This window comes from Coregonus lavaretus, assembly GCF_964263955.1.
Source record: "Coregonus lavaretus genome assembly, chromosome: 2".
NCBI classification, from domain to species: Eukaryota; Metazoa; Chordata; class Actinopteri; order Salmoniformes; family Salmonidae; genus Coregonus; species Coregonus lavaretus.
This window is the reverse complement of record NC_139989.1, coordinates 19,530,926-19,556,994: the sequence shown is the minus strand read 5'-3', so window position 1 is coordinate 19,556,994 and position 26,069 is coordinate 19,530,926. Positions and strand designations below refer to the sequence as shown.

At 43.0% G+C, this 26,069-nt stretch overlaps 1 protein-coding gene across 1 annotated transcript in view; it reads right to left on the bottom strand.

Moving 5' to 3' along the window:
• The window catches only part of malrd1 (MAM and LDL receptor class A domain containing 1), a gene marked incomplete at both ends in the record, with an annotated part of 134,819 nt that overhangs the window by 10,640 nt on the left and 98,110 nt on the right, over positions 1-26,069 (bottom strand). Inside the window, 8 exons of the mRNA XM_084144447.1 lie at positions 4,749-4,815; positions 6,118-6,243; positions 6,654-6,935; positions 7,682-7,883; positions 12,526-12,683; positions 15,248-15,409; positions 15,654-15,782; positions 21,690-21,873. Coding sequence (XP_084000573.1) covers positions 4,749-4,815; positions 6,118-6,243; positions 6,654-6,935; positions 7,682-7,883; positions 12,526-12,683; positions 15,248-15,409; positions 15,654-15,782; positions 21,690-21,873 — 1,310 coding nt within the window. The remainder of the gene's footprint in view (positions 1-4,748; positions 4,816-6,117; positions 6,244-6,653; positions 6,936-7,681; positions 7,884-12,525; positions 12,684-15,247; positions 15,410-15,653; positions 15,783-21,689; positions 21,874-26,069) is intronic.

The following is a 26,069-nucleotide window of genomic DNA, read 5'->3' as shown; positions in this document are numbered from 1 at the left end:
CGAGAAGAAATTGAACAGTTCATGGAAGAAAAGGGCAAACCAGTGTTAGAATTTCATTCCGCAGAATGGATGCCGGACCTTGCATTTATGGTGGATGTTACAGAGCACCTGAATAACTTGAACAAACAGCTGCAAGGGCGCAACAAAGTTGTCACGCAGTATTATGACAGCATACGTTCTTTCAAGTTGAAGCTGTCATTGTGGGAGACGCAACTTGCCGGTGGTGATGCAGCTCACTTCCCCTGTCTGAAAAATGTGTGCGCGACCCAACATGTGGCAGACATGAAGCGGTTCAAAGATAAAATAACTGGACTGTTACGGGAGTTTGAGCAACGCTTTCAGATTTATGTTTATATGTTTTTATGTTGATGTGCTATTGTTTTTAATTGATTTTATTTTATTTGTATATTTAACCTATTCTTGACTCTGTGGTTCTTGCACTTGTTTGGGGAACAGGATTTCATTATTTTTATCTACATTTCTGCCTGAGAAATGACACCCTGATATAGTTCTGTGATCTGTGAAACAGTTCTGTTAATCACTGAGGCATTGTGTGTTTGTGTGTTCTTTTTCTTTACAATTTTCAAATAAACTTGACGTGTTTTATGATTAATAGTGATGTTGTGCTTGTACTATTTTGGACACACTGTCCTCAGGCTCCAGCTTTATGTTGTATGTTGATCGTATTAAAACAAAGAAAACAATCTGAAGTTGTTGTTTTTAAGTTATATATACCATGATTTTTCCGGTCCGGCCCACTTGGGAATAGATTTTCCTCCATGTGGCCCCTGAGCTAAAATGAGTTTGACACCCCTGATGTAGAGAATCCTACATGAACAGTACCAGTAGACTGAACAATGACACCTCAGTTGGGTAATTAGGGTACCTCTCCATGGCACTGCCTTGGAGAAAATAACACATTTATTCAGGACTTCTCTTCCAAGTCTGCTTACAGTTTTTCTGAATTGCTAAAACACTCAACCCCATTCTCTGAACCAAATGCTCAGTGGCCTAAACCCATTTGTCGAATCAATCACTCTTTTTGCAAAACTCTAAACACATTCTCACTCACTAAAACACATTTCGCACTGTGATGCACTTGTGTTACAAAATCGTAAACACAGGCGGCAAAAGTTAAACACAACTACAACACAGTTGTCATCGTTTACACACAACGACTCCAAATTGTTCACACTTGTTTCTAATGATGTGATCAAACCGAATAGAAGCCAGTTCAGAGTTCACAGGTACGTTGAATGTTGATACCAACAATGGATGGAAACAATCTGAGAGGCAGAGGAGGAAGAGTACATGTAAGAGGTGGTGGACGAGGAGGAAGAGTACGAGGACAAGGAAGAGCAAGACCAAGAACAGTAATTTCAGAAGAAATTTGAGCGACTGTGATAGACCATGTTGTTGTTCATGGAATGACAATGAGGGAAGCAGGACAAAGAGTACAACCCAATTTGAGCAGATTCTCTGTGGCCACCATAATCAGGACATTCAGAGAAGAGAACAGGTAATTGTTTATTTTTATTTTGTTCATTGAAAGTTTACTGTATACATTTGATTCAGTACATTACTTTGTCAATAGAAAGGGGACTGGGGAATTTTGTAAAAAAAATTCTTACCATAGAATATTTTATGTATAATGTCCATTACTATTTTTACTGTATGTATACATTTGTAAGTGCATTTTCCCTTTTTGTAGAATTGCAAGACTACCACATGAGGGTGGAAGGCCTGCTATGTTCTCCCAACAGCAAGAGGCTCTCATTGTTGATATGGTCCTTCAAAACAATGCCATCCGACTGCGTGAAATACAGCAAAGAGTTGTTGAACACAATTTAAACAGGGTACGCATGAAGCAAGTGTACAGAGTACCCTTTGAGCGCAACTTAGAAAGGGTCAAAGATCTACGATTTCAGTATGTGCAAGTAAGTGTACACTCAGACACGTTCAGCGCTGATGCTTACAGTACAATGCTATGCTACTAGCCTACTGTTACTGTAAACTGCACTATATTGTAGTGTATGTAAATCAGGAGTGCATACAAATGCACTATTGCAGAAGTCTGTCTTTCTGTATCACTTACTAAACTACTTATTTATCTATTTTTATATATAGAGAATGTTTAAATTGGATTCCATGGAAAGGCCCCATGAATACATTTTTGTAGATGAAGCAGGGTTCAATCTGGCGAAGAGAAGGAGTGGCAGGAACATAATTGGCCAACGTGCCATTGTGGAAGTCCCTGGCCAGCGTGGTGGCAATATCACCCTTTGTGTAGCCATAAGTAATCGTGGGGTTCTCCACCGTCATGCAACCCTGGGGCCATATAACACTGAACACTTTCTTACATTTATGGGTGGTCTTTGGGATGTTTCGTTTGAGCGTGAGCAGCAGGATCATCAGCAGGCAGTGCATCCTGTCTATGTCGTGGTTTGGGACAATGTCAGCTTTCACCGTGGTGTCCGGATACGCGAGTGATTCAACATCAACCAGCGATTCATAAATGTTTGCCTTCCACCATACAGCCTTTTCCTCAACCCAATAGAATAGTTTTTCTCTGCGTGGCGGTGGAAGGTCTATGACCGAAACCCATATACCAGGGAAAATCTCTTACAGGCAATGGAATTGGCCTGTGGTGACATAGGTGTGGAGTGTTTTCTGGATCCGGCACACCAGAGGGTTTTTCCCCCGTTGCCTGGCAAGGGACAACGTTGCCTGTGATGTGGACGAAGTCTTCTGGCCGGAACCAGCACAAAGATGTGATGCTGAGGCAGAATTAATCTCTCATTGACTTTGATTTCGCAGTTGCACAATATTTTTGAGTGTACTGTAATGTGCTTTTCACTTAGAGTTTTCTTTGTTCTTTGGGCTTTTGCAATTGGACTACTGTATTTTTATGCAAGCGCTGAATATACAGAAATTCAATACTGTATTACTTGCAGTACTTACAGTATACAATATATTCACTGTACTAAATTGTGATTACTATACTTTTTGTTTTAATTGCAAAATGAGTTTACTATATACAAGAAAGAAAAAAACTGTAACTACATGCCCTGGACGCTGTGTTCTCCATTTTTTGATGTAGTGTCTAATGAACGCTCCGTAGTGTTTATATATTGACTGGCTGTGTGTATGATCTGAAAGCATTGTTTGATTTTGAGCACAGATTAAATGGTTTTGAGGCGATTGTTTGATTTTGCCAGAAGAGTCAGGGGTTTTGTGAATGTAGTTTGAAGATTTGGTTTTGTGTTTAAAGTTTTGAGAAAATGGGTGAAGGTTTCAAGAAATGTGTCTTAGCAATCGAGAAAAACTGTAATATCATGGCTAGATTTTGGGGTAGAAATGTGCTGCAATTGGGATGTTCTAATGCAAAACACGCATTCTTGGACAAAACACATTGCTTGCATTAAGTTGTGTTATATTCTCATTCCAAAGGGTCTCTTTGCATATTGTGTGGCCGGCTGGCCGGGACTGTAGGCTGGGCTAGGATGAGAGACAGGAAAGAGGGGAGCAAAGAGAGAGAAAGGAGAGGGAGAGAGATAGAGAAGGGAAAGGGAGGTGAGGGAAATAGTATTTTTACTGCCAAACACCAGTGAAATATCACCCCCCTAGAGTTTGGCACATTTAAAAAATGCCCAGCAACATTCCTGGAGGGGAACCATTTGCATCTCAATGTGACATTCACATAGCACTGTGGGAAAAGACACATAATATGGTCCAGTCAGTCATGTGGCTTTGGAGTGCAGGTACCAGGAAGAATGTGGAATGCCAGGTAGTATTCAACATTAAAGAGATTGTTTACCTGACTACTGTAATTTGGGTGAACTAAGTCAGGTAAGCAAATCCATGGATTGCTGTCTTAACTTGTCCATACACTGCTTACAGGGTAAGGAATTTAGTCATTTGGGTGAACTTTCCCTTTTATGCTGACATCAGCAGGTAGCTATAGTAAGTATATTGCCTAATATTTAGACTAAGCGTTCTATCGAAGGCAGAATATTTTATTGAAGATTTCACAGCGGTTAACTACCACTTGTCTTGCATGTCATCAAGTCTTTCCCTTCATTATCCCCAGTCCTAGTTTCTCAGCCCGTCAGCCCAGTATGTGGTTTGGGTAAGATAAAGAATGTGTGCGTGTGGTGGGCGACCACAAAGAGTTGGAGTTGAACTCTATCCACACAGGGTCACACTAGCCTCCCTAAATCCAACGGATTAATCTAATGTGAGGGTCTTACGCGGTCTCCCCTCAAAACAATTTGCGGTGGGGGAACGTTCAAATATTGACCAGCGAGTGTCCATTACAAAATCACTCTGGGAACGTTGCGCTAGCCCGTGGCAGATAAATGAGCGGCGAGCCCCGTTCTAAAAGCCGTCTGGGATAAGCCGAGATTCCCCCATGGTCCGCCGAGCATGTCTTTTCCAGGGTTGGAAACAAGGCTGATGGGATTTCCATGTTTTAAGGCAGAGAGAGAGAGAGAAATGGGAGAGGGGGCAGCAAGAGATTGAGCAAGGGAGGGAGGATGAGAAACAGGAAAGAGGGAAGCAAAGAGAGAGAGAGAGAGAGAGAGAGAGAGAGAGAGAGAGAGAGAGAGAGAGAGAGAGAGAGAGAGAGAGAGAAGGGGTCGGAAGAGAGAATAAAAATAGAGAGCATCTACTGTATATCATATGTGTGGCAGGGGTTGTGTGTAGTGAGTGTGTGTGTGTGAATGCATGTTTGCTGTACTCATACTCACATGCACATTGGCCCGTGACTCTCCACATGGCACTCTCCATGATGCAAACAGTATCTCGGAGGGCATTCTGCAATGAGGCCAAACATGTGTTTCAACAACACCACTCTCTCATCGTACAGAGCCAGTTGAGACCGGGGTTGCGTCCCAAATGACACCCTATTCCCTTTGTAGTGCACTACATTTGATGGGCCCTGGTCTAAGTAGTGCACTACATTGGGAATAGGGTGCCATTTGGGATGCAGGCCAGCTCTTTCGGTGTAAATGATTCACAAGGTTTCTCTGACATCACAACATGCCTGGCAGAGAGACAGGGAATTGCCTCCGGAGAGCAAAGTGGAAAATCTCTGAAAATGTATTTTCTCAAAAACCTCTTTAGTGAGAGTGTCAACATGTAACATGTTTCTCCTGGACCTCTCTTCCTTCACAACTGCTTTACTCACTATATTTCTCTCTCTCTTCCGTTACAGAAAAACATGTGTTTTTGGAACACTTCACGTGTTCACGTGAAATTCATGTGTTCTTTCCTTAAGCGTTGCTCTCCTCACTCTCTCTTTCTCTCTCTGTGTCGCTCTCCTCACTTTGGTCTCAACAGCATTGCTTATGTGGATTGTTCAAGTGTTGGAAATTATATCTCAGACCTGAATCCTCCAATCACTGTATGGAGCGATTTGTCCAATCCCTAATCGTGTAACTCCAGAGTTGCATTTCAGGTGGATTCCGACCAAATGGGCGGTTCCGTTTGGTTTAATTTTTCGAAGACAGCAGAAAAGCTGAGGTTTTGAGGTTTTGGCACTGCACAGAATGACCTATGAGGTGTGCTTTGAAGGCAGAATTGCTGTAGTTGAGAATGTCATTACAGCCACTGCTTAAGTTGGCACTGAGCGAACATTTATGAATTTCAACATGGCCACCACATCAATGAAAACGTTAAGATGTGTCATTTGAGAGCCACAAATGGAACAGAGTAAAGATGTGAAAATAATAATGAATTGGAAATGCACAGATTTACCTTTACAGTGGGAGCCAGGAGATAACTTTATTAATCCCACTTACGGTTGCCTAGTTGGAGGATTTCATAAATCTGGGAATTTTCTATTTGAGAAAACCTGGGAATTTTAGGAAAGTTACTGGAACTCCCCCCTCCCCCATATCCAAGCCCCCCCATCGCCACCCCCACCCCGCCCCGTTTGACAGACCATGTAACATAAGAAAGAGGGAGACAATATGAAAGACTGTTCATGTACTGCAATGAAAAACATTGGCGGAAACGGTCTAAGCTGAGACGTCCAGTTGCAGGAAAGACGAAGATAGCGAATGGGTGTGAGAGGAGTGAGAGAGAGAGATTAAGTATAGTAGAAGCAAATGTTACCATGGCAGCTGGACTCGTCAGAGTCAAAGGGTAGACAGTCGACGATCTGGTCACAACGCTTCTGGAGCGGGACACAACTGGACGAACTCTCACACACCAGAGACCCCAACGTACACTGTTGGAGAGCTGGGGAGGAAGAGATAGAGGAGAGAGAGGTAGAGAAAGGGAGCAGGAGAAGGAAAACAGAGTGAGCTCTTTTGTTCACTGCGTACATACTGTTTTCAATCACTTTCAATGTATTATTCAACACAATAGAGCTAGGAGAAGATGAGTGTTCACACTGGTTTAAATGAAAAGATTTCATCATTCATCCATAATCATATACAGCTGAGTATGAGTGTGAAGGTGAGGCTGTGAAAACACTTATGGATTCTTACTGTAAATGTTATGTTCTGGCAATGTATTTCCCTTATGTAATTACAACACATGCACGCGTATACACACACACACACACACACATAATCCCCACCTACACACACACACACACACACACACACACAATCCCCCCCTGAACACACACAGTCAAGGACCCTTACGGCAGCTGTATTCATCCTCTCCGTAGGGGCAGTCAGGAACTCCATCGCATCGCAGTAGGGAGGGGAGACACGTGTTGTTAAAACACTGGTACTGGTCAGGGAGTGGACAGTGGTCCTGGGGGGGCAGGGTGCCTGGGACCAGGCTGGGACACTGCTCCTCATCTGACTGGTCAGAACAGTCCTCCTCCCCATCACACCTCCAGGACAGAGGGACACACTGGAAGGAGTGGACGCACTGGAACTGACCCGCGCCACAGGTCAGAGGCTCTGGAGTCACGGGACCTGTGGGAAAACACACATGGGAGTTGATGTTGTCTTTAATAGTCCAGCTATTACAAATGAACAAACACAACAATGCTAATGTACTCTAGGATCCTCATGGGCTACGTCCCAAATGGCACCCTAGGACCGTAGGGCTTTGGTCAAAAGTAGTGCCCAAAAAAGGGGTGCCATTTGGGCCGCATCCCATGTGAGAGGTGGCTGTATACAGCTGAGGAGAGGAAGCGGAGCAAGCTCCAGTAGCTAGAGGAGGAAGGGGGGAGGGAGGGGTGTGTGAAAACAACACAATACAAATATAATTGCTTTTCACCCCAATTGCTTTCTCTTCTCCCCCAGCGGCTGCCCCAGACTCCACAGTGAATTTATACAGGCCCCGCAGGCCAACAGGCTTCATTAGTTCACTACACTACTCTACTCTCCCCCTGGCGCAATGAAACTAGTTTATTGTGAGGGAGGGAAGAGGAGAGAGAGATGTCACATCAGAGGAAATGGCAGGAATGTAGGGTGTCAAGTCGGGCAGAGGAAAGGAAAGGAGCAGAGGGAAGAGGAGAGAACGGAACAGAGGGAGAGAGTAAATATAATAGAGGAGTGAAATGGGGAAGAGAGAGAGAGAGAGAGAGAGAGAGAGAGAGAGAGAGAGAGAGAGAGAGAGAGAGAGAGAGAGAGAGAGAGAGAGAGAGAGAGAGAGAGAGAGAGAGAGAGAGAGAGAGAGAGAGAGAGAGAGAGAGCAAAGAGAATAGAACACTTACCTCCCACCACACACTCGGTGGTAAAGGAGATGTCATCCAGGGCGATGTCCGTCCACACGTCACCCCCCACTTCTGCCTGGAAGGTCACTTTGAAGGGGGCTGTGTTGGACAGGATCACACTTGCGTAGGACCACCGGTCGCCATGGTTACCGCTGGTGGCCCACATCAGCAGGTGGGTTCCGCTTGAGCCGACCGTGTAGACCTGAGTGACACGCCAGCGAGATTACAGCACTATAAATGTCACTTAGCTGTGGCTTAACAAGGGACACACACACATACTGTAACAACCACGAAGTGTGGAGGACAGGGATGCACGACTCCAGTTAAGTTATTTATTTTTTGTAAATATATATATAAAATATATTTAATTATTTTCCCCTAACCCTACCACCCCTCCCCTAATTGGAGTGAACTAATGGACAACAGCACTTCGGCTTCTACTTCCAGCTTATACAGTTGAAGTCGGAAGTTTACATACACCTTAGCCAAATACATTTAAACTCAGTTTTTCACAATTCCTGACATTTAATCCTAGTAAAAATTCCCTGTCTTAGGTCAGTTAGGATCACCACGTTATTTTATAATAGTAGAGAATGATTTATTTCAGATTTTATTTATTTAATCACATTCCCAGTGGGTCAGAAGTTTACATACACTCAATTAGTATTTGGTAGCATTGCCTTTAAGTTGTTTAACTTGGGTCAAACATTTTGGGTAGCCCTCCACAAGCTTCCCACAATAAGTTGGGTGAATTTTGGCCCATTCCTCCTGACAGAGCTGGTGTAACTGAGTCAGGTTTGTAGGCCTCCTTGCTCCCACACACTTTTTCAGTTCTGCCCACAAATTGTCTATAGGATTGAGGTCAGGGCTTTGTGATGGCCACTCCAATACCTTGACATTGTTGTCCTTAAGCCATTTTGCCACAACTTTGAAAGAATGCTTGGGGTCATTGTCCATTTGGAAGACCCATTTGCGACCAACCTTTAACTTCCTGACTGATGTCTTGAGATGTTGCTTCAATATATCCACATAATTTTCCTTCCTCATGATGCCATCTATTTTGTGAAGTGCACCAGTCCCTCCTGCAGCAAAGCACCCCCACAGCATGATGCTGCCACCCCCGTGCTTCACGGTTGGGATGGTGTTCTTCGGCTTGCAAGTCTTGCCCTTTTTCCTCCAAACATAACGATGGTCATTATAGCCAAACAGTTCTATTTTTGTTTCATCAGACCAGAGGACATTTCTCCAAAAAGTACGATCTTTGTCCCCATGTGCAGTTGGAAACCGTAGTCTGGCTTTTTTATGGCGGTTTTGGAGCAGTGGCTTCTTCCTTGCTGAGCGGCCTTTCAGACTATGTCGATATAGGACTTGTTTTACTGTGGATATAGATATGTTTGTACCCGTTTCCTCCAGCATCTTCACAAGGTCCTTTGCTGTTGTTCTGGGATTGATTTGCACTTTTCGCACCAAAGTACGTTCATCTCTAGGAGACAGAACGCGTCTCCTTCCTGAGCGGTATGATGGCTGCGTAGTCCCATGGTGTTTATACTTGCGTACCATTGTTTGTACAGATGAACGTGGTCCCTTCAGGCTTTTGGAATTTGCTCCCAAGGATGAACCAGACTTGTGGAGGTCTACACATTTTTTTTTTAGGTCTTGGCTGATTTCTTTTGATTTTCCCATGATGTCAAGCAAATAGGCACTGAGTTTGAAGGCCTTGAAATACATCCACAGGTTCACATCCAGTTGACTCAAATGATGTCAATTAGCCTATCAGAAGCTTCTAAAGCCATGACATAATTTTTTTGAATTTTCCAAGCTGTTTAAAGGCACAGTCACAGGCACAGTCAACTTAGTGTATGTAAACTTCTGACCCACTGGAATTGTGATACAGTGAATTATAAGTGAAATAATCTGTCTGTAAACAATTGTTGGAAAGATTACTTGTGTCATGCACAAAGTAGATGTCCTAACCGACTTGCCAAAACTATAGTTTGTTAACAAGACATTTGTGGAGTGGTTGAAAAATGAGTTTTAATGACTCCAACCTAAGTGTATGTAAACTTCCGACTTCAACTGTACATACTATATACATTTTACAGACACAGTAGATTTTACAATTTTTCTCTTTTGTTTGTTTTTAGTCCCATCCTTCATCTACCCTCAATCCCTCCCATCTATCTCTGAAGACCATCCAGTTTTGATTTCTATTTGCCATATATTTTTCAACTGTGCTGTTTCACAAAAGTTCTGAACCTGTATACATTTTACGGACAAAGTATATTTTACATTAGTTATCTTGTTATTATTAATCCCACCCTTCAGCTCCACTCAACCCCTCCCATCTATCTCTGAACACCATCCAGTTTTGATTTCTACATTGGGGTAATGTATTCAGACCCCTTGACTTTTTCCACATTTTGTTACGTTACAGACTTATTCTAAAATGTATTAAATATTTTTTTCCCCTCATCAATCTACACATAATACCCCATAATGACAAAGTGAAAACAGGTTTTTCAAAATGTTTGCAAATGTATTAGAAATAAAAAACAGAAATACCTTATTTACATAAGTATTCAGACCCTTTGCTATGAGACTCGAAATTGTGCTCAGCTGCATCCTGTTTCCATTTATCATCCTTGAGATATTTCTACAACTTGATTGGAGTCCACCTGTGGTAAATTCAATTGATTGGACATGATTTGGAAAGGCACACACCTGTCTATATAAAGTCCCACAGCTGACAGTGCATGTCAAAGTAAAAACCAAGCCATGAGGTCGAAGGAATTGTCCGTTGAGCTATGAGACAGGATTGTGTCGAGGCACAGATCTGGGGAAGGGTACCAAAACATTTCTGCAACATTGAAGGTCCCCAAGAACACAATGGCCTCCACAATTCTTAAATGGAAGAAGTTTGGAACCACAAAGACTCTTCCTAGAGCTGGCCATCCAGCCAAACTGAGCAATCGGAGAGAAAGGCCTTGGTCAGGGAGGTGACCAAGAACCCGATGGTTACTCTGACAGAGCTCCAGAGTTCCTCTGAGGAGATGGGAGAAACTTCCAGAAGGACAACCATCTCTGCAGCACTCCACCAATCAGGCCTTTATGGTAGAGTGGCCAGACAGAAGCCACTCCTCAGTAAAAGGCACGACAGCCTGCTTGGAGTTTGCCAAAAGGCACCTAAAGGACTCTAAAACCATGAGAAACAAGATTATCTGGTCTGTAGAAACCAAGATTGAACTCTTTGGCCTGAATGCCAAGCGTCACGTCTGGAGGAAACCTGGCACTATCCCTATGGTGAAGCATGGTGGTGGCAGCATCATGCTGTGGGGATGTTTTTCAGTGGCAGGGACTGGGAGACTAGTCAGGATCGAGGGAAAGATGAAATGAGCAAAGTACAGAGAGATCCTTGATGAAAACCTGCTCCAGAGTGATCAGGACCTCAGACTGGGGCGAAGGTACACCTTCCAACAGGACAACGACCCTAAGCACACAGCCAAGACAACGCAGGAGTAGCTTCGGGACAAGTCTCTGAATGTCCTTGAGTTGCCCAGCCAGAGCCCGGACTTGAACCCAATCGAACATCTCTGGAGAGACCTGAAAATAGCTGTGCAGCGACACTCCCCATCCAACCTGACAGAGCTTGAGAGGATCTGCAGAGAAGAATGGGAGAAACTCCCCAAATACAGGTGTGGCAAGCTTGTAGCGTCATACCCAAGAAGGCTCGAGGCTGTAATCGCTGACAATGGTGCTTCAACAAAGTACTGAGTAAAGGGTCTGAATACTTATGTAAATGTGATATTTCAGTTATTTATTTGTAATACATTTGCTAACATTTCTAAAAACCTGTTTTTGCTTTGTAATTATGGGGTATTGTGTGTAGATTATTTAATCCATTTTAGAATAAGGCAGTAACGTAACAAAATGAGGAAAAAGTAAAGGGGCCTGAATACTTTCCGAATGCACTGTATTAGGACAGTACCAAAATAAATTATCTAATGATTCTGTCTCTTCGCAAACAAAATCTGCAGAGCTGGGATGGTTGTATCCCCCATATATATAACATTCTTTTGGTTGCAAGAATTTTGTATAATGTTTTGAATCCAGCGTCGTTTTGTGTATCAGTTCATAAACCATGTGCCATGGAATCGGTATATCGAAAATCTCTTCTCAACTATTTTGTAATCTATATGGCACAGCTGTCAATTTTTTGGTCCTTAAATGAATGTGGTATACTTTTTTATTTGTCACAATTTTCTTTAACCAATTTTGATTTTTAATGCAGGGCCGACAGACATTTTCATAACATTCTCCCCTTTCGACTTCCTCTTCCATTTTTGTGGTAATGCTGCAATTAGTTGGTTGTAATTTTGAGTAGAGCAGACATTTCCATATATTTTTGTTAGCTGCATGTGTGACATAACTCCACCAGTCCTATTTATGATATAATTTACAAAGATACCATTTAAAAACATTTTTTCCAAAAATATTGTTTTTTTTATCAATTAGTATATTTGAGTTTAACCAAAATATTTGTTGTAATATTTGTACTTTATTTTCTGGTGGATTAAACTTTAATTGCAACGAACTTCAGTTTAATCCACTAGAAAAGACAGAACAAATATTACATCAAAATTATTTATTAGGGCATGACTTAAAAGGGAAGTTCAGGATTTTACTACTTAATGTTAGATGGTTCCTCAGCCTGAAAGTAGGCTATAGGCAAGGAGAATCTGTAGTCCATGGTTCAGTTTTCCTAAAACAGCTAGCTACATATCAATGGAAGTGATGGGGGAACCATCTATGTAAAATACTGAACTACCTTTAAGCTTTCCTCCTACCTTTAACGTCCCCATCCTGTCTGATCCATGCATGTAGAACCAGAATCGAAGGTGACATAGGCCAATACTTGCTGGGAATGAGTTCCGCGTCGTAACCTTGGCGATGTCACCTTCTCTCTCTGTGGCAGAGTGCACATACAGAAACTTCCCTTCTCCACCTGTGGATCATGGAGAGAAATATGAAACCACATAAGTCTCTAGTCATTTCTCCAGTAGTGAGTCAAATAAAATGTGTTGGAGACTAACTTTGCTTATAGGTTCAAACTTAGACCCAGAATATTTCCTGATAAAGTGACATGACAACTCTCTGCCCTAAATGTGAACAGTATCGGACCACCCAAAACAACTGGAAGAAGGAAGTCAAAGAACATTTTGTGAAGACAGGGTTACTGTCTAAAATCCTGTTCCCTGCAGCCATGTGGTGCTGAGAGGATTCTTCTGCTCTGCTCCTCTTTAGTCTCTTAGACTGAGAGGCCACTGAGGCGACGCCAGAACTAAGTGGGAGTTTTCCACATGAGCTAGAGGGGATTTGGGGTCGTCTCAATGCGTGGTGAGTCCCACACCACAATATTCCCACCCGGAATACTCTATCTCCCTGGAGAATCTTCTGGAATCTTCAAAGTCCTTTATTCCTCATTTCTGTCTCCATTCTAGGAAAGAGCTGTGTGCTGGTTTTTATTGTCTTCTAAACTTTTAATCAGCTTTTATGTGCAACAGTAAATCAGCTAATGCATGATTAGGGGATGAATGTCCTGTCCACCCCTATCATTCTGATTTTGCAACTCAGAGAGGTCCACTACCCATTCTCTTTGTGGGATGTTCTGTATTCTCTCTATTCTCTATTGTAGAGTATCTAAGCAGTGCGTGCGTGCGTGTGTGTGTGTGTGTGCGTGTGTGTGTGTGTGCTTGCGTGTGTGTTGCCTGACTGTGTGTATGTGATATGGCTGGCTAGGCCCATTGATCTGCCTCCCCAGTGAGATCATAAGGTCAGCCTGTGCCACAGAGCCTGGTGTCCACATTCATCTCCACGATCAATGAGTTGGGTGGTCAGTCACAATGGGCTATGTCCGAAATGGCAACCGACAATCGTTGTTATAGTGGAACACATTCATCCAGAATGTATAGCATATTGTGTCCACACACTATTCCCTATATATTGCACAACCTTTGACCAGAACCCTAAGGGAATAGTGTGTGGACACAATATGCTATAAATTCTGGATGAATGTGTTCCACTATAACAACGATTGTTCCACTATAACAACGATTGTCCTTGTAAAGTTCATGGGTCAACTTGTTGTGACGTAATGCATCATATGATGGTGTAAAGATCCGCTTTCTACTTTGGTGTGTGTGACCCAGCACACATAAACACACACAGACAGGGATAGAAAGTCACACACACACACACACAGACACACACACACTCTTCCAGGCTAACACTAGCCTGGGCAGCCGTGTTTTTTTAACAGCACACAAACCAAACAGCTGTAAATACCCCTTAAGATTCCCAATAAAGGGAAGAATGCCTGAATTTCCTCTGCGGAAATCCTCTCATTGCCACAGGAACATTGTCAATCTGCTTCAATGCTTTGGGAGCATCTTAAATCCGCCACAGAAGTTTGCATTCTGTGTGGTATACAGAACTAATAAGTAATGGACTCCCTGAACTCAGGCACACAGGCAGAATGATACTCCATGGGTGTGTCCCAAATAGCACCCTATTCCCTTTTGTAGTGCACTACTTTGACCAGGGAACATAGGGCCCTTGTCAAAAGTAGAGCACTGTATAGGGAATAGGGTGCAATTTGGGTCGCATCCCATTACTGTAGTGGTATAGAACCCAGAGTTTTCCCTGGACATGTGATCTGTTAGTTACAGCCTATTTGTCCTCTTCAGGTCATTTGGTCCGGAACAACTCAAGTTATATCCTATTCTACCTGTTCAGACCATGTGCACTCAAAAAAATGCTGGGTTGTATTAATGACCCAACTGCTGGGTTGCATGCATTGGGTCACTTAGTTGGGTTGTTTTCTATAAAAAGAGCAAGGTTGGGTTGTTAATGCTGGGTTATTGAAATATGACCCAGCTGTTCAGATCAGAAAACTGGAGGCGTGGTTTAGTAGTGGTGTGGCTTTCATCTGTTCTGTTATATTGTTAACATATGTTAAGGTTGAACACTGACAGTTTTGTAGCTGTAATGTTCCTTAAAAGCCAATGCAATCCCAATGTTGGGATATTTACCACTTTGTTACAATATGTAAATAATTATGTTATTAATATAACAGAATATATAAGGTATAAAAATTATTTAATGAAAATAGAAATTTGCACTGTATCAACTTAACATGGTGAACAAGAATGACATTTACTCTCACGGGTGGCAAAAAATATCTATCTGAAAGCCACACCCTAATAAGCCACGCCTCCTGGAAATAACTTATGGATCAAATAAAAACAGACCCAGCTGCTGGGTCAGCCCAGCATGAAAGTGATATAACTCAATTGATGGTTAAATTAACCTATGTTTGGGTAATCCCAACAACCCAACATGTTGGGTTATTCACGCAACCCAACTGGCTGGGTCAAAATAACCCAGCATGTGTGTTCAATATTTACCCAGCAATGGGTTACCAAATAACCCAAATTGGGTTGAATTTAACCCAGCATTTTTTTGAGTGTGGTCAGTAAAATCTCAAGGTCCTAGGAGGGCAGGACTGACCTGGGCTGTGGTCAGAGGGGGGTCCAGTTCCTGGGGTGTCGCTCCTCTGACCAATCCTCCAGTCAAGGTCATCGTCAGGGTCCTGAGTCAGCTGGCAGGTCTCCTCCCACATGTCCTTGGACATGTCAAAGTTACAGGCACCTGGTAGGCCTACTATGTGGCCTGGGAGAGAGAGAGAGATTGGGAAGAGGGAGGGAGAGCGAGAGAGCGAGAGAGCGAGAGAGAGGGCAAAGAAATAGCAAAGTTGCAGATGACTCCTTAATAGCTCTCTATTGTATAGTTCAGTACTCCCTAGCTCTGGTCCAGGGTGTTACCTACGGCTTGTAGTGGTGTGCTGATGCTGAGCCATCAGCAAGCCACACGTAACGCCCTGGACCAGAGCTAAGTACTCCCCAGCTCTACTTACCACAGTCTACCTCATCTGACTCGTCTGCACAGTCGGCCTTGCTGTCACACACCAGGTGGGACTCGATGCAATCACCGCTCTGGCACACAAAGTCTGTGACTGCCGGACATGACGCTGGCACCACTGCACCTGGACCCCACACACACACACAAACACGCGTGCATAACATACACTGATGTCTTTCATCATAACAAGACAGCCTTTGCTGTTTTCTCTGTTAGAGGCTGCTTCTGCTGTGAACCAACTACTAAGCTGAACGAACACCCCCACAGTGGATCAAAAGACAATGTTCCTGAATAAGAATCAGAGAGTGTGTGCTGAGATGAGGTGTAGCTCTGGATGACATTAAAACACAGTGTTCTCCGGTGTGTGCCAGAGAATTTGAGCAGCCAGGAAGCGTACAGAGCAGTGCACACACACACCTCCATGTTAAATTCAGGACCGGTACACAACAACAAACTAGGTCTATAATCAAAGTATCCTCCTGCAGCTCAGCAGCTTGAGAAGAGGGAGAACAGAACACGAGAGACAGGGATAAGGTGGATCAGAGGTGTGTGTGTGTGTGTGTGCGCCAAAGGTGCTTCTACAAAGCATTGACTCAGGTGTGTGAATACTTATGTAAATTAGATATTTCTGTATTTAATTTCTATAAATTTGTAAAAATGTCTAAAAACATGTTTTCACTTTGTCATTATAGGGTATTGTGTGTTGATGGGTGAGAATTATTGTATTATTTATTCATTTTGAATTCAGGCTGTAACACAACAAAATGTGGAATAAGTCAAGGGGAATGAATACTTTCTGATGGCACTGTAAATTACAGAGTGAAAAGAAAATATTCCAAAACATAACTCCTGTTTGCATTAAGGCACGAAAGTAATACTCATGGTGGTGGCCGCATCATGTTATGGGTATGCTCGTCATCGGCAAGGACAAGGGAGTTTTTTGGGGGGGATAAAAAGAATAGCGCTAAGCACAGCCAAAATCCTATAGGAAAACCTGGTTCTGTCTGCTTTCCAACAGACACTGGGAGACAAATTCAACTTTCAGCAGGACAATAACCTAAAACACAAGGCGAAATATACGCTGGAGTTGCTTACCAAGACGGCATTGAATGTTCCTGAGTGGCCTAGTTACAGACTTAAATCGGCTTGAAAATCTATGGCAAGTATTGCAATGATCAACAACCAACTTGACAGAGCTTGAAGAGTTTAAAAAAGAATAAATTGACAATTATTGTACAATCCAGGTGTGCAAAGCTCTTAGAGATTTATCCCAAAAGACTCACAGCTGTAATCGCTGCCAAAGGTGATTCTAACATGTATTGACTCAGGGGGTTTAATACTTATCTAATCAAGATATATTAGTGTGTTATTTTTCATCAATCTTAAAAATATAAAAATATAATTTTTCTTCCACTTTGACATTACAGAGTATTCTGTGTAGATAATTTATTTATTTTTTAATCCATTTTAATCGCAATTTGTAACATAACAAAATGTGGAAAAAGTGAATACTTTCTGAAGGCACTGTAACTACCTCCCTCAAGGCTACAGAAACAAGGAAAAACCCATTGCACGTTGGTAACAAAGACAAACCTGACTATTTTAATTCAACATCTATAGAACCTGAAAAATAAGTGAAAAGCAATTTGAGAGCAGACTGGGTTTGAGTTAATAAAGCTTGTTTGATGAAAGTGTGTGTGTGTGCCTGAGTGTTGGAGGGGGGCATTGCAGGGGTCTGGACAGTTGCCACACATTGCAAGGCCCTCTGCCAGCCCCTGCTTAATGTAAGGTTGATCTAATGTGGAACACCTGTCTGTGGCAGAGCCTCCAAATAAAAGGCTATGGCTTTAGAGTAAAATACAACAGGGTTGTATTCAATAGGAACCAAACGGAAGCAGACAGGCTTAAATGGGGAGGGACCTACTTGAATATACTACTACACTATTCTCTTGGTTATACTACTCTATTGGTTATTTTACATTTACATTTTAGTCATTTAGCAGACGCTCTTATCCAGTTAGTGAGTACATTACATTTTATTTTATTCATACAGGCCCCCCGTGGGAATCGAACCCACAACCCTGGCGTTGCATACGCCATGCTCTACCAACTGAGCTACATCCCTGCCGGCCATTCCCTCCCCTACCCTGGACGACGCTGGGCCAATTGTGCGCCGCCCCATGGGTCTCCCGGTCGCGGCCGGATACGACAGAGCCTGGATTCGAACCAGGATCTCTAGTGGCGCAGCTAGCACTGCGATGCAGTGCCTTAGACCACTGCGCCACTCGGGAGAATATTACTACACTATTCTATTGGTTACACTATTCTCTTGGTTATACTACTACACTATTCTATTGGTTATACTATTCTCTTGGTTATACTACTACACTATTCTATTGGTTATACAACTACACTATTCTATTGGTTATACTACTACACTATTCAATTGGTTATACTACTACACCATTCTATTGGTTATACTACTACACTATTCTATTGGTTATACTACTACACTATTCTATTGGTTATACTACTACACTATTCTATTGGTTATACTACTACACTATTCTATTGGTTATACTACTACACTATTCTCTTGGTTATATTATATTTTTCCCATATCATTACTACTAAATAACAGATTTAATCTGAGAAAATGAAGCTGTTTTGATGTTGGTTTTGATGATGTGTGTGGTGGTGGGGGGTGTTACAGATTCAAGCAGGTGGCTCATATTCCTCACACAGTAGCTGGTGTGTTGATTGTGTCAGACTGTCAATGTCACAAACAATTTGAAAAGACAGTGTTTGACTGAGGAAGAGCAGCACAAGTTTGGTGTTAAATGGCGGTGTGCTCAAAGGGCAACTGGAAGGGTAGTGGTAGAGAGCTAACAAAGAGCTTTGAGTCTAATGTCCCGTGTAAAGTTATTGCACCCTTGATAAAGATGAGCAATAATGACTGTATAAAATAAATAATTCAAATACTGAGCTATATTGTATGGCAAAAAAAAAGGGAAATTATTACTGAACTAAAATATAAATGCAACATGTAAAGTGTTGGTCCCATGTTTCATGAGCTGAAATAAAACATCCCAGATATTTTCCATATGCACAAAAAGCTTATTTCTCTCAAAATGTGTGCACACATTGGTTTACATCCCTGTTAGTGAGCATTTCTCCTTTGCCAAGATAATCCATCCACCTGACAGGTGTGGCATAACAAGAAGCTCATTAAACAGCATGATCATTACACAGGTTCACCTTGTGCTGGGGACAATATAAGGCCACTCTAAAATGTGCAGTTTTGTCACACAACACATGTGATAAGGTGGTGTTGAAGGAGTCAGGCGCAGGAGGGTAAATCACAGAAACAGGCTTTAATCTGAAAAATACAGGTTTACGCAGAAATGCGTCAAACACCCTCCAAGGCACAAAACAGGTGCACTGGAAAATACAAGGTACACGGGAAAATTACTCCCATCGATACAAAATACAAGAGCTCCACCGAGCTTCACTAACCTCCACAACAAACAATCACCCACAAGGACAAGGGGGCAGAGGGAACACTTATACACGGACTAATTAGGGGAATAGAACCAGGTGTGTGTGATTGACAAGACAATTGTGATGATAATTGGGGCGGCAGTGGTTAGTACAGATGTCTCAAGTTTAGAGGGAGATTGCAATTGGCATGTTGACTGCAGGAATGTCCACCAGAGCTGTTGCCAGAGAATGTAATATTAATTTCTCTACCATAAGCCGCCTCCAACGTCGTTTTGGAGAAATTGGCAGTACGTCCAACCGGACTCACAACCGCAGACCATGTGTATGGCGTTGTGTGGGCGAGCGGTTTGCTGATGTAAAAGTTGTGAACAGCGCGCCCCATGGTGGTGGTGGGGTTATGGTATGGGCAGGCATAAGCTATGGATAACGAACACAATTGCATTTTATTGATGGCAATTTGAATGCTCCATGACGAAATCCTGAGGCCCATTGTGAGGCCCATTTTTTTAAGGCACACTACATGACCAAAAGTATGTGGACACCTGTATGTCGAACATAAAATCATGGGCATTAATATGGAGTTGGTCCCCCCTTTGCTGCTATAACAGCATCCACTCTTCTGGGAAGGCTTTCAACTAGATGTTGGAACATTGCTGTGGGGACTTGCTTCCATTCAGCCACAAGAGCATTAGTGAGGTCGGGCACTGATGTTGGGCAATTAGGCCTGGCTCGCAGTCAGTGTTCCAATTAATCCCAAAGGTGTTCGATGGGGTTGAGGTCAGGGCTCTGTGCAGGCCAGTCAAGTGTTTCCACACCGATCTCGACAAACCATTTCTGTATGGACCTCGCTTTGTGCACGGGGGCATGCTGAAACAGGAAAGGGCTTTCCCCAAACATGTTGCCACAAAGTTGGAAGCACAGAATCATCTAGAATGTCATTGTATGCTGTAGCGTTAAGATTTCCCTTCACTGGAACTAAGGGGCCTGAACCATGAAAAACAGCCCCAGACCATTATTCCTCCTCCACCAAACTTTACAGTTGGCACTATGCATTCGGGCAGGTAGCGTTCTCCTGGCATCCTCCAAACCCAGATTCATCTGTCGGACTGCCAGATGGTGAAGCGTGACGCGTCACTCCAGAGAACGCATTTCGACTGCTCCAGAGTCCAATGGCGGCGAGCTTACACCACTCCAGCCAATGCTTGGCATTGCGCCTGGTGATCTAAGGCTTGTGTGCAGCTGCTCGGCCATGGAAACACATTTCATGAAGCTCCCGACGAACAGTTCTTGTGATGACGTTGCTTCCAGAGGCAGTTTGGAACTCGGTAGGGAGTGTTGCAACTGAGGACAGACGTTTTTTACGTGCTTCAGCACTCGACGGTCCCATTCTGTGAGCTTGTGTGGCCTACCACTTAGCGGCTGAGCTGTTGTTACTCCTAGGCGTTGCTAATTCACAATAACAGCACTTAGAGTTGACCGGGGCAGCTCTAGCAGGGCAGGAATTTGACAAACTGACTTGTTGGAATGGTGGCATCCTATGACAGTGCCACGTTGAAAGTCACTGAGCTCTTCAGTAAGGCCATTGTACTGCCAATGTTTGTCTATGGAGATTGCATGGCTGTGTGCCCGATTTTATACACCTGTCAGCAACGGGTGTGGCTGAAATAGCCGAATCCACTAATTTGAAGGGGTGTCCACATACATTTTGTATAAATAGTGTATCTACATAGATAGTTATTTCTTGATTTCTTGTTTAGATATTTTTTTTGAGGGGGGGATTTGTATTGTATTTGCAAGACATTCTACTGCACTGTTGGAGCTAGTAACATAAGCATTTCGCTGCACCTGCCATAACACCTGCAAATATGTGTACACTTTCCAATAAATGTTGATTTGATTTGAAGAGAGATGCACATTTAAATGCTGCTGGAGTACTTGAATGTCATTAATCCACATTATTAAAAAGTGAATCTAGCCTCAGGTGCTATTCTGGCCTTTTGATGCTTTTCTCTACAGATTTCAATGGGTTCAACTCCAATTTCAAGGCATAGAATCTGACATTACTTGAAAATAATTCAATTTATTTTCATGCAAGGGAATTATATATTTATTTCCATATTGTCGGAGGATCCCAGGAGCTTTGTAGGAACTAGCCAATGAACTTCTGTTCACTTCTAATTAACTTGTACATTTTAATCCCTGATTCTTGGGGTAATGGTTTTTAGAGTCATGTTCTGTGTCCAGAACATCTTCAAAGACAAGACTAGAGCGAGCCTTTAAAAAAAAGTTACATTGTACATTGCAGAACTGTGTCAGTGCCAAGAGTAACTCTAGGACTCAACTAGTATCTCAATCCTGATAGGAGATTCCAGAGAAAGACAGTGTACACCTGACATGTGTGTATTAACATATAAGATACAGATTAATACAAGATATTTAAATCCTGATGAGACTGAGGCTGTCCTAATATGGACACTGTAGAACCTGTTATACAGTACATGTTCATGTTGTGGATGCATGGCTCACTTACTGGGATCACAGTCTGTGAACTGCAGGTCATCTAGTGCAGCCCCTCCGCTCACATCTCTGGAGCGTATCCCCTCGAAGATCACTTCAAAGTTCCTCAACTTCCGCAGGGGAACCTCCGCCCGGTTCCACTCCTCTCCCTGGTGCCCCGTCTTGTTCCACACTTCTGTCAACCCATTGTTTGCCGTCTGTGGAGAGGTGGAGAGTTCAGGGGTGAGAGGTCAATCATATTGTTCCATAGCATACATTGGTACGGTGTCCATATAAAGAACTCCTGCTGAGGCTGTCATAATATGGACACTGTACATTGATTATTCTATCGCAGGGCTCTCCAACACTGGTCCTGGAGAGCTACCGTCCTGAAGGTTTTCGCTCCAAACCTAATCTAGCACACCTGATTCTAATAATTAGCTGGTTGATAAGCTGAATCAGGTTAGTTACAACTAGGGATGAAACGAAAACCTACAGCAGGGTAGCTCGCCAGGAACAGGGTTTGAGAGCCCTGTTCTATAACCTATATACTGTATATAAATAACCCACTCTGAGTCATTCAAAAGTGATTTATATGAAAATGTACAGCACTGCTGATTATTCTGTAATGTAATCATACAGAGCTCAGATCATTCAATTACATACAGTATGAAGGAGTACAGAACATGAGGTTGAATTGAATCGAGGCCGAGTTATGGAACGCTTTCCGCTGCTGAGTAGCACGGAGGTCATTTAAGAAGAGTCATTATAGGGACATTAGCATAACATCACAGTAATGAATGCTCTTGCCCTTAGACCTCCAATTAATTCGGTAACGGACTGGTTCTCTCCCAGGCTGAGTCTCAAATCGCACCCTATTCCATAGGGCTCTGGTCAAAAGTAGTCCGCCATATAAAGAATAGGGTGTCATTTGGGACACAATCCCCGTCATCTTTAATGTATTAGACTCATGCCACATACGGAACAGATTAAAAGCCAGGCCAAATGGCATTAGTTGGTAAATCCTTTCTGTCTTTTCTCATGGTACTGCCGAGGCACGGAATCATATCTAATAAAGCTGAAATTATGAATGCGACTTAGAGCGGGGTATGTCATGACAGGCTAGATTCTCACCGCAAGGTTTTGAACGTAACGATGTGGAGTTGCAGTTGGACTCTTCCCCAGTCAAATCAGGCAAAATGTCATTAAATATGCTGATGTTAGTTTTGGGACAAGAGATTTTCCTTACTGTGTGTGTGTGTTTAAACCAGACCCTAGGGTATAATAGGTCAAGTGTTCAGGAAAAGCTCTGGGCCCTAGTTATTCTGTCTTAATTAACTATGTTAGATTATAGATCAATTAGTATTTGTTCTTTCTCATATTTTCTCCACCCACACAGTAATAAAGAAAATCCCATTCAGTTGTCCAATCAGGCCTAATAAAAAGACACTTCCATTCAGCCACAATAGCATTAGTGAGGTCGGGCACTGATGTTGGGCAATTAGGCTTGGCTCGCAGTCGGTGTTCCAATTCATCCCAAAGGTGTTCGATGGGGTTGAGGTCAGGGCTCTGTGCAGGCCAGTCAAGGTTTTCCACACCAATCTCGACAAACCATTTCTGTATGGACCTCTCTTTGTGCACAGGGGCATTCTGAAACAGGAAAGGGCTTTCCCCAAACATGTTGCCAAACATGTTGCCACAAAGTTGGAAGCACAGAATCATCTAGAATGTCATTGTATGCTGTAGCGTTAAGATTTCCCTTCACTGGAACTAAGGGGCCTAGCCCGAACCATGAAAAACATCCCCAGAACATTATTAATCCTCCACCAAACTTTACAGTTGGCACTATGCATTCGGGCAGGTAGCGTTCTCCTGGCATCCTCCAAACCCAGATTCATCTGTCGGACTGCCAGATGGTGAAGCGTGATGCATCACTCCAGAGAACGCATTTCCACTGCTCCAGAGTCCAATGGCGGCGAGCTTACCCACTCCAGCCAACGCTTGGTATTGCGCCTGGTGATCTTAGGCTTGTGTGTGGCTGCTCGGCCATGGAAACCCATTTCATGAAGCTCCCGAAGAACAGTTCTTGTGATGACGTTGCTTCCAATGGAACTCGGTAGTGAGTGTTGCAACCGAGGACAAATGATTTTTCCGTGCTATGAGCTTCAGCACTCGGCGGTCCGATTCTGTGAGCTTGTGTGGCCTATCACTTCGCGGCTGAGCTGTTGTTTCTCCTAGACGTTTCCACTTGCTAATTCACAATAACAGCACTTACAGTTGACAGGGGCAGCTCTAGCAGGGCATAAATTTTACAAACTGACTTGTTGGAATGGTGGCATCCTATGACAGTGCCACGTTGATAGTCACTGAGCTCTTCAGTAAGGCCATTGTACTGCCAATGTTTGTCTATGGAGATTGCATGGCTGTGTGCTTGATTTTATACACCTGTCAGCAATGGGTGTGGCTGAAATAGCCGAATCCACTAATTTGAAAGGGTGTTAACATACTTTTGTATAAAAAAAAACTGTAAACCAGGAGTCGGCAACAGGCGGACTGAGGACCAAAACCGGCCAGTGAGTGATTTGTTTTTGGCACCCCCAAAGTTTCAACGTTTAAAACTTTGGGGGGTGGCAAAAAAAATATTTCACGGGGACGGTTTTGGTCCTCAGTCCGCCTGTTGCCGACTCCTGTTTTACAGTGTACATGTGATGGCAGGGTTTGCAAACATTTTTATTTTTTTATTTTTTTCACCTTTATTTAACCAGGTAAGCCAGTTGAGAACAAGTTCTCATTTACAACTGCGACCTGGCCAAGATAAAGCAGTGCGATAAAAACAACAACACAGAGTTACATATGGGGTAAAACAAAACATTAAGTCAAAAATACAACATAAAATATATATACAGTGTGTGCAAATGTAGCAAGTTATGGAGGTAAGGCAATAAATAGGCTATAGTGCAAAATAATTACAATTAGTATTAACACTGGAATGATAGACGTGCAAGAGATTATGTGCAAATAGAGATACTGGGGTACAAATTAGCAAAATAAATAACAATATGGGGAAGAGGTAGTTGGATGGGCTAATTTCAGATGGGCTGTGTACACGTGCAGTGATCGGTAAGGTGCTCTGACAACTGATGCTTAAAGTTAGTGAGGGAGATAAGAGTCTCCAGCTTCAGAGATTTTTGCAATTCGTTCCAGTCATTGGCAGCAGAGAACTGGAAGGAATGGCGGCCAAAGGAGGTGTTGGCTTTGGGGATGACCAGTGAGATATACCTTCTGGAGCGCATACTACGGGTGGGTGTTGCTATGGTGACCAATGAGCTAAGATAAGGTGGGGATTTGCCTAGCAGTGATTTATAGATGGCCTGGAGCCAGTGGGTTTGGCGACGAATATGTAGTGAGGACCAGCCAACAAAAGCGTACAGGTCACAGTGGTGGGTAGTATATGGGGCTTTGGTGACAAAACGGATGGCACTGTGAAAGACTACAGTGGGGAAAAAAAGTATTTAGTCAGCCACCAATTGTGCAAGTTCTCCCACTTAAAAAGATGAGAGAGGCCTGTAATTTTCATCATAGGTACACGTCAACTATGACAGACAAAATGAGATTTTTTTTTCCAGAAAATCACATTGTAGGATTTTTAATGAATTTATTTGCAAATTATGGTGGAAAATAAGTATTTGGTCAATAACAAAAGTTTCTCAATACTTTGTTATATACCCTTTGTTGGCAATGACACAGGTCAAACGTTTTCTGTAAGTCTTCACAAGGTTTTCACACACTGTTGCTGGTATTTTGGCCCATTCCTCCATGCAGATCTCCTCTAGAGCAGTGATGTTTTGGGGCTGTCGCTGGGCAACACGGACTTTCAACTCCCTCCAAAGATTTTCTATGGGGTTGAGATCTGGAGACTGGCTAGGCCACTCCAGGACCTTGAAATGCTTCTTACGAAGCCACTCCTTCGTTGCCCGGGCGGTGTGTTTTGAATCATTGTCATGCTGAAAGACCCAGCCACGTTTCATCTTCAATGCCCTTGCTGATGGAAGGAGGTTTTCACTCAAAATCTCACGATACATGGCCCCATTCATTCTTTCCTTTACACGGATCAGTCGTCCTGATCCCTTTGCAGAAAAACAGCCCCAAAGCATGATGTTTCCACCCCCATGCTTCACAGTAGGTATGGTGTTCTTTGGATGCAACTCAGCATTCTTTGTCCTCCAAACACGACGAGTTGAGTTTTTACCAAAAAGTTCTATTTTGGTTTCATCTGACCATATGACATTCTCCCAATCCTCTTCTGGATCATCCAAATGCACTCTAGCAAACTTCAGACGGGCCTGGACATGTACTGGCTTAAGCAGGGGGACACGTCTGGCACTGCAGGATTTGAGTCCCTGGCGGCGTAGTG